At 45.6% G+C, this 8947-nt stretch overlaps 1 protein-coding gene across 4 annotated transcripts in view; it reads right to left on the bottom strand.

Moving 5' to 3' along the window:
• Window positions 1–8629, bottom strand: part of STRA8 (stimulated by retinoic acid 8) — a 24174-nt gene extending 15545 nt beyond the window's left edge. Inside the window, exons 1-5 of one of the 4 annotated variants that reach the window (XM_056569533.1) lie at window positions 8284–8629; window positions 7479–7686; window positions 7173–7248; window positions 6977–7061; window positions 2316–2474 (exon numbers count right to left, since the gene is read on the bottom strand). In XM_056569533.1, coding sequence (XP_056425508.1) covers window positions 2316–2474; window positions 6977–7061; window positions 7173–7248; window positions 7479–7658 — 500 coding nt within the window. In that variant the 5' untranslated portion in view covers window positions 7659–7686; window positions 8284–8629. Of the gene's footprint in view, window positions 1–2315; window positions 2475–6976; window positions 7062–7172; window positions 7344–7478; window positions 7687–8241 lie in introns of those variants that run through there. The other 3 variants (XM_056569532.1, XM_056569536.1, XM_056569534.1) reach the window with 3 other exon arrangements.
• Between the last annotated feature and the right edge of the window lie 318 nt (window positions 8630–8947).

Genomic DNA, 8947 nt, shown 5'->3' with positions numbered 1-8947 from the left:
AGGGGTTAATTTAACTATTATATATTTTTATTTGACATATAAGTAACATGTGACCAAGTTTTATCGAAATATCTCCAGTAACATATATTTCCCATAGACTTGCATGGGACTTTAAATAAAAACCCCGACCCTGGCAAATGGGGGTGGGTAAGGGTTAAATCACCTATCCTATGTTTGTTGTTGACATATAAGTAACATGTGACCAAGTTTCATGTAAATATTTTTAGCCGTGTGGAAGTGATGCTGGAAAATACACACACATTGAGTTTTATATATATATATATATATATATATATTAATCCTCTGGCTTTGCAGAGAAAGAGGGGTTGGAGTCTGATCACTGCACCTGGTCATCTAATTGGTGCTGGAGGTCACCCAGGTGAACTGACAAGACTCATAAGTGGGTTGGTCAGTTAACATTATGTGCAGATTTGATGCATTTTCTTATACAAAGTGAGATTTGTTTTTTTAAATATTATCACGAGGAGAATGATTTAATGATTTAAACAACTGAGGTGTTTTATGAAAATTTGAATTAGAATTTTTTACTGCATTTTTCAGACATTTTTACTGCATCTGGACTGTTATTTGCAGTGATTTTCCAAAATTTATGTAAAAATGACTAGGTTTACAATAGCACCATTTTTACCACGATTTTTGGGAGACTCACGACAAAACAGAAAAAAAAAACACAGCAAAAAACACAATATGTAAACTCAGCCTCAGGGGAGGTATATAACTACTATATATCCTAATCCCATGGAAATAGCAGCAGTATACAGATAGAGCTGGAGGGGAGGTGTATAACTACTATATATCCTACTCCCATGGAAATAGTAGCAGTATACGGATAGAGCTGGAGGGGAGGTGTATAACTACTATATATCCTAATCCCATGGTAATAGTAGCAGTATACGGATAGAGCTGGAGGGGAGGAGTATAACTACTATATATCCTGATCCCATAGAGATAGCAGCAGTATACAGATAGAGCTGGGAGGAGGTGTATAACTACTATATATCCTGATCTTATAGAGATAGCAGCAGTATACAGATAGAGCTGGAGGGGAGGTATATAACTACTATATATCCTAATCCCATGGAAATAGCAGCAGTATACAGATATAGCTGGAGGGAAGGTATATAACTACTATATATCCTAATCCCATGGAAATAGCAGCAGTATACAGATAGAGCTGGAGGGGAGGTATATAACTACTATATATCCTAATCCCATGGTAATAGTAGCAGTATATGGATAGAGCTGGAGGGGAGGAGTATATCTACTATATATCCTAATCCCATAGAGATAGCAGCAGTATACAGATAGAGCGGGAGGGGGGGGGGAGTGTATATCTACTATATATCCTGATCCCATAGAGATAGCATCAGCAGTATACAGATAGAGCTAGTGGGGAGGGGTATACCTACTATATATCCTGATTCCAAAGAGATAGCAGCAGTATACAGATAGAGCTAAAGAGGAGGTGCAAAACTAATATATATCCTGACCCCAAAGAGATAGCAGCAGTATACAGATGAATCTGGAGGGGAGGTGTGTAACTACTATATATCCTGCCCCCATAGAGATAGCAGCAGTATACAGATGAATCTGGAGGGGAGGTGTGTAACTACTATATATCCATATCCCATAGGCATAGAAGCAGCAGTATAAAGATAGAGCAGGAGGGGAGGTATATAACTACTATATATCCTGATCTCATAGAGATAGCAGCAGTATACAGATTGAGCTGGAGGGGTGGTGTATAACTACTATATATCCTGATCCCATATAGATAGCAGCAGTATACAGATAGAGTTAGATGGGAGGTGTATAAATACTATATATCCTGATCCCATAGAGATAGCAGCAGCAGTATACAGATAGAGCTGGATGGGTATAACTACTATATATCCTGATCTCATAGAGATAGCAGCAGTATACAGATTGAGCTGGAGGGGTGGTGTATAACTACTATATATCCTGATCCCATATAGATAGCAGCAGTATACAGATAGAGTTGGATGGGAGGTGTATAAATACTATATATCCTGATCCCATAGAGATAGCAGCAGCAGTATACAGATAGAGCTCGAGGGGGGTTCAGTGTCGGATGCTTTCCTTCGGCCCCCGTCTTCTGACTGTCTCCCTTGCTCCCGATAACAGCTCCTCCTGCAGGTTGGGAGGGCACACGGTGACTGAGGCCAGGACACATCCTCCACTACTGCTCCTCTATATGGCACAATAGCCTCTAAATGAGAGAAAGTGCTGGGAAAGTTACTGCCATGGTTCATATTCCAGAATATCATAGTTACCGTTCAAAGTCCATGATATCTGGTGAGGATACGGACTCCGTAGAACTTTCTATCTTTAATTCTTCCACCGATTCTTCCAGGTTTCTTTGAAAATCCTGCCGCATGTACAAGAGGACGGGGTCCACCTCACCCATCCCCTCCACCCCAACAGGACGGTCACTAACATCAAAAACAAAAAAGATACAAAGTGGCAAACATGGTATTTGTATAGACAGCAAAAAAAAATTACAAACACTCTGGTGTCATTGGACGACACTTCCTGCACCGGCGCCATTGTATGCGGGTGACATATATTACTGCACTGGATGGCTGTTTAACCCCTCAGATACCAAGACCAATACTGACCGTGGCATCCGAAAGATTAGACCAGTGGTTCTTAACCTGGGTTCTATCGAAGCCCTGGGGTTCGGTGAGTCAGTTCTGGGGGTTCGGCGGGGGAGGTCGCAACAGGACAGGCAAACCAAGCAATTGCTTGGGGCCTCGAGCTGGTCCGGGGCCCCGAGAAGAGCCGGTGTTTGCCTGTCCTGTAGCGATAGGGCAATTCCCCCATCACTATTAACTCCCTGTGGCCCCGCGTTAAGTTTAAAAACGCAGGGGCCACCGGGACATAGCGCACACCGGGACGTCACTGACATCCCATGCGTGGAAACGAAGGCGCAGAGGACCGGAGGATAGAGAAGGAGGAAGATGCGCGCTGGCCAGCTTGGTAAGTGACCCGTAGCACGTCATCTTCGGTGCTCCGACCACCGGTCCCGTGACCTACTGCTATAGCCGGAGCAGTGGTCGGAGCACTGAAGTGGACAGTACACAGGCATACAGCCTCCAGCCATACACTGTATATAGCTGGAGGCTGTATGTCTGTGGGGGAACACTGCCTGCCTAATGTGTAGGAACACTGCCTGTCTAATGTGGGGGAACACTGCCTGTCTAATGTGGGGGAACACTGCCTGTCTAATGTGTAGGAACACTGTCTGCCTAATGTGTAGGAACACTGCCTGCCTAATGTGGGGGAACACTGCCTGCCTAATGTGTAGGAACACTGCCTGCCTAATGTGTAGGAACACTGCCTGCCTAATGTGGGGGAACACTGCCTGCCTAATGTGTAGGAACACTGCCTGTCTAATGTGTAGGAACACTGCCTGCCTAATGTGTAGGAACACTGCCTGCCTAATGTGGGGGAACACTGCCTGCCTAATGTGAGGGAACACTGCCTGCCTAATGTGGGGGAACACTGCCTGCCTAATGTGTAGGAACACTGCCTGCCTAATGTGAGGGAACACTGCCTGCCTAATGTGGGGGAACACTGCCTGCCTAATGTGTAGGAACACTGCCTGCCTAATGTGTAGGAACACTGCCTGCCTAATGTGGGGGAACACTGCCTGCCTAATGTGGGGGAACACTGCCTGCCTAATGTGTAGGAACACTGCCTGCCTAATGTGGGGGAACACTGCCTGTCTAATGTGGGGGAACACTGCCTGCCTAATGTGTAGGAACACTGCCTGTCTAATGTGGGGGAACACTGCCTGCCTAATGTGTAGGAACACTGACTGCCTAATGTGGGGGAACACTGCCTGCCTAATGTGTAGGAACACTGCCTGCCTAATGTGGGGGAACACTGCCTGGCTAATGTGGGGGAACACTGCCTGCCTAATGTGGGGGAACACTGCCTGTCTAATGTGGGGGAACACTGCCTGCCTAATGTGTAGGAACACTGTCTGCCTTATGTGTAGGAACACTGCCTGCCTAATGTGTAGGAACACTGCCTGCCTAATGTGGGGGAACACTGCCTGCCTAATGTGGGGGAACACTGCCTGCCTAATGTGGGGGAACACTGCCTGCCTAATGTGTAGGAACACTGCCTGCCTAATGTGGGGAACACTGCCTGCCTAATGTGTAGGAACACTGTCTGCCTTATGTGTAGGAACACTGCCTGCCTAATGTGTAGGAACACTGCCTGCCTAATGTGGGGGAACACTGCCTGCCTAATGTGGGGGAACACTGCCTGCCTAATGTGTAGGAACACTGCCTGCCTAATGTGGGGGAACACTGCCTGCCTAATGTGTAGGAACACTGCCTGTCTAATGTGGGGGAACACTGCCTGCCTAATGTGTAGGAACACTGCCTGTCTAATGTGTAGGAACACTGTCTGCCTTATGTGTAGGAACACTGCCTGCCTAATGTGTAGGAACACTGCCTGCCTAATGTGGGGGAACACTGCCTGCCTAATGTGGGGGAACACTGCCTGCCTAATGTGGGGGAACACTGCCTGTCTAATGTGGGGGAACACTGACTGCCTAATGTGTAGGAACACTGCCTGCCTAATGTGGGAGAACACTGCCTGCCTAATGTGTAGGAACACTGACTGCCTAATGTGTAGGAACACTGCCTGTCTAATGTGGGGAACACTGCCTGCCTAATGTGTAGGAACACTGCCTGTCTAATGTGGGGGAACACTGCATGCCTAATGTGGGGGAACACTGCCTGCCTAATGTGGGGGAACACTGCCTGCCTAATGTGGGGGAACACTGCCTGTCTAATGTGGGGGAACACTGCCTGCTTAATGTGGGGGAACACTGCCTGCGCCTAATGTGTGGGGGAACACTGCCTGCCTAATGTGGGGGAACACTGCCTGCGCCTAATGTGTGGGGGAACACTGCCTGCCTAATGTATGGGGGAACACTGCCTGCCTAATGTGGGGGCGGGGTACACTGCCTGCGCCTAATGTATGGGGGAACACTGCCTGCCTAATGTGGGGGGTACACTGCCTGCGCCCAATGTATGGGGGAACACTGCCTGCGCTTAATGTGTGGGGGTACACTGCCTGCACCTAATGTATGGGGGAAAACTGTCTGCCTAATGTGGGGGAACACTGCCTGCCTAATGTGTGGGGGAACACTGCCTGCGCCTAATGTGTGGGGGAACACTGCCTGCGCCTAATGTGTGGGGGAACACTGCCTGCGCCTAATGTGTCTTAAAGGTTTTGTTCTTAATGGTTTTGTTCATTTTGTGCACCTATGTATAAATATATACTTAAATATTTACCTCCTATGTTTTGAATTTGAAAAAATCCTTTTATTTTTCCAATTAACAGGGGTTCGGTGAATGCGCATATGAAACTGGTGGGGTTCAGTACCTCCAACAAGGTTAAGAACCACTGGATTAGACCTAGGGAGAAAGCTCCCACTGGGGCCCCTATGGCTCCCAGGTCTGCCATCTTCTCACTCCTCCATTGGGCATTACAACATGTTCACATGGCCTAATGCCCAATGGAGGAGGGAGAAGATGGCAGACCTGGGAGCCATAGGGGCATCAAACTTACGCTTGTATATACAAGCCTCAAATTTTCTAGTGTTTCTATAACTTTTTTGATCCACATTTTGCTTTAGAGGATCATTGTTAGATACATTTTACAGGCCGTTTCTGGGCAGTTTATGCAAATTATGCAAATTCATTTTCTTAAAGGGGGTACTCCGCCCTTAGACATCTTATCCCCTATCAAAAGGATAGGGAATAAGATGTCTGATCGTGGGGGTCCTGCCGCTGGGGACCCCCACGATCTCCGTGCGGCACCCAGGGTCCGTTTAGAGCCTTGGGTTCAGCCCCGGAGGCTTGTGACGTCACGGCCACGCCCCCTCAATGCAAGTCTATGGGAGGGGGCGTGACGGCCGTCTGTGGTTTTATTTAGTGATGTTTTGACATTTTATTCAATTGTTATTTATTTATTTATAATAATTATTTTTAGTCCCATTAGGATATTTTGTTATCTCTTGATTGCTCATTTATTATAATGTAGTACCTCCATATTACAGTATGTTATGTCTGGGAGGGGGCGTCACGCCCCCTCCCAGACATAACATACTGTAATATGGAAGTACTACATTATAATAAATGAGCAATCAAGAGAGAACATAATACCCTAATGGGACAAAAAATTATAATAATAATAAATAAATAAATAAATAAATAAATAACAGTTGAATAAAATGTCAAATCCTTACTTAATAAAACCACAATAAAATAAATTATTGTAACATATAATAATAATATAATTACTATTCTAAAATAACTTACATACTAAAAAAAAAAATTAGCAAAGACAAAAAAATAAAAAATTACAGGTATAGCTGGCCCTCAAAAGCAGCATTGTGTCCATTACATTGGCGGCCCATAGAGTTTAATATATAGAAGTTGGAGAACTGCTTTAAAGGGGTTATCCAGGGCAAAAACTTTTTTTTATATATATATATATCAACTGGCTCAGATTTGTAAATTACTTCTATTAAAAAAAAAATCTTAATCCTTTCAGTACTTAAGAGCTGCTGAAGTTGAGTTGTTCTTTTCTGTCTAAGTGCTCTCTGATGACACCTATATCTGGAACTGACAAGAGCAGAAGCAAATCCCCATAGCAAACCTCTTCTACTCTGTGCAGTTCCCGAGACAAACAGAGATGTCAGCAGAGAGCACTGTTTCCAGGCAGAAAACAACAAACTCAACTTCAGCAGCTAATAAGTATTGGAAGGATTAAGATTTATTTATTTTTAATAGAAGTAATTTACAAATCTGTTTAACTTTCTGGAGCCAGTTGACATTTATTTAAAAAAAAAAAGGTATTTTTTCCTGGAAGACCCCTTTAAGAAAGTATTTGTAGCCATGTGACATACCACTGATCACTACTATAGAGCTGTACATATTCCTCTTTGATGTCCTCCAGGCTACAGGGGGCGCTGTCCTCCATGATAACGTGACCTAAGGCACAAGGCATTGACATTTTAACACATTTGTCACTATATATATATATATATATATATATATATATATATATATAGAACGTTGCACTCAGTATACAGCCCCACTCACTTCTCATTTTTAACAGGGAGTCCAGGGTGCCCTCCAGATGCAGGATGTGGTGTTTAGCCTGCTGCAGAACCTCTTTCTAGAAGATGAGATGACACATTGCAAGAATGACACCAGGGAAGTGCGCAATATTACCGTAATGCGTTTCCGATCTGTAAAGTCGGCTCCTGTTCACTTGGAAAAGTGTAAAAATTAATGGGCGACCACATTTTGGGGACAGAATGCCCCCGAAATGATCCCCCCCCTGATCATACCCCTCAATAAGACCAACCCACACCCCAACCCTATGCGGAAATGTTTGATACCGACCCTCGTTGCTGGTGTTTTGGGATCCGGAAACACTGTTTCACGCAGTTGCTGGATGAGCTGCGACAAAGATGTGTCACCACGCGTCTTGGCTTTCCGCTTCCTCGCTGTCTTTTTTTGGCTGCCGCCGTCGCCCTTTCGGGTACTTCCTTTCTGGCTGCCGCCTTCACCGGCCGTGTCCATTCAGCCTGCAGAAACGCCTCATGTGCGTCTGTAAGAAACGTTAATATACCGTATAGATCACATGGGTATGTGCACATTTCCTACACCTAACTCCATCTGAGCGTGGGTGGGGCCTTAAGACCCAACTCTTGTATTCAATGAATTACTGTGCTATGCTCCGCCCCTGCGGAACCTTTTGTAAGAAGTTACACTGTTTATCAGGTCTGTTAGGAGTGGCGGTGTTATTTATCTGTATTTTCTGGGGTCTCACAGCCCCTTTTATATCCTATGCCGGTCCGTCAGGACGTGGACAGTCATGCGGACGTAACACTGCGGTAACCAACGGCGGCTGACCACCATGTGTTTATGTTATCGGCTTTAAAGGGGACCTACACCCAGGGGCCTTGCTTTCTATATAGGGCTCAGGAGAGAGTTGAAAAGTTTTACTATGGGAAACTGATAACACTTCATGTCCCCTACTCCACTATTCTGGTTACTGAGTGAGACCCTCGTTTAACAAGGCTTTAATAGGACTCCCTAACTATACACACAGATTAACATGACAAGTTAACATACACAATAAGAAACACACAACTGTACATACATGTAACGGGACAGAAGCGACTCCACACACAGCAGAACTTACGGCGCTAGGACCCGCCCGCCGCGCCAAGGAGTCCGAATCTCTAAAGGACCTGCGGAATTCTCTCTACACATGACGTCATCAGCCACAGCAACGGCTAATCACACTCCGGCTACAGGGAGCAACGGCTGACCAATCAGAGACAAGAAGAACCTGGCACCGCTCGCTGAGTGGACGCTGGGTAGCCAATCAGATGAGCGGAAGATAGTTACAATGTAGCAAGTACTGCGGAGGCCGGAAGGTCAGGAGTCAGGATTGTAGAGATAAAAGGCGGGACAACGCTGGAATAGGGGGATGTGGACACGTGACTGCTCTTTACTATCAATGTCTGTGAAATAAACTCCCGCCAGAAGTATGAAGTAAGAGACTTATGGATGCTGTGACATAAGAAACAATGTGAAGTGATTCCTAGGAGGCAGCCATTGCTCTACAAGTCACAGTGGCCCCATAGATAATAGCTGGGGCCACAGTGTTCCCAGAAAGTCTAAAAAGTGGTTGCCTATAAGTTCAGATACAACACCCATAACAGTGACCCTATAAATGCCAGGCACAACACCCATAACAGTGACCCCATAAGTGCCAGGCGCAACACCCATAACAGTGACCCCATAAGTGATAGGCACAACACCCATAACAGTGACCCCATAAGTACCAGGCACAACACCCA

Source organism: Hyla sarda, chromosome 4 (genome assembly GCF_029499605.1).
Source record: "Hyla sarda isolate aHylSar1 chromosome 4, aHylSar1.hap1, whole genome shotgun sequence".
Taxonomy (NCBI): Eukaryota; Metazoa; Chordata; class Amphibia; order Anura; family Hylidae; genus Hyla; species Hyla sarda.
This window is presented reverse-complemented; position numbering and strand designations above follow the sequence as displayed.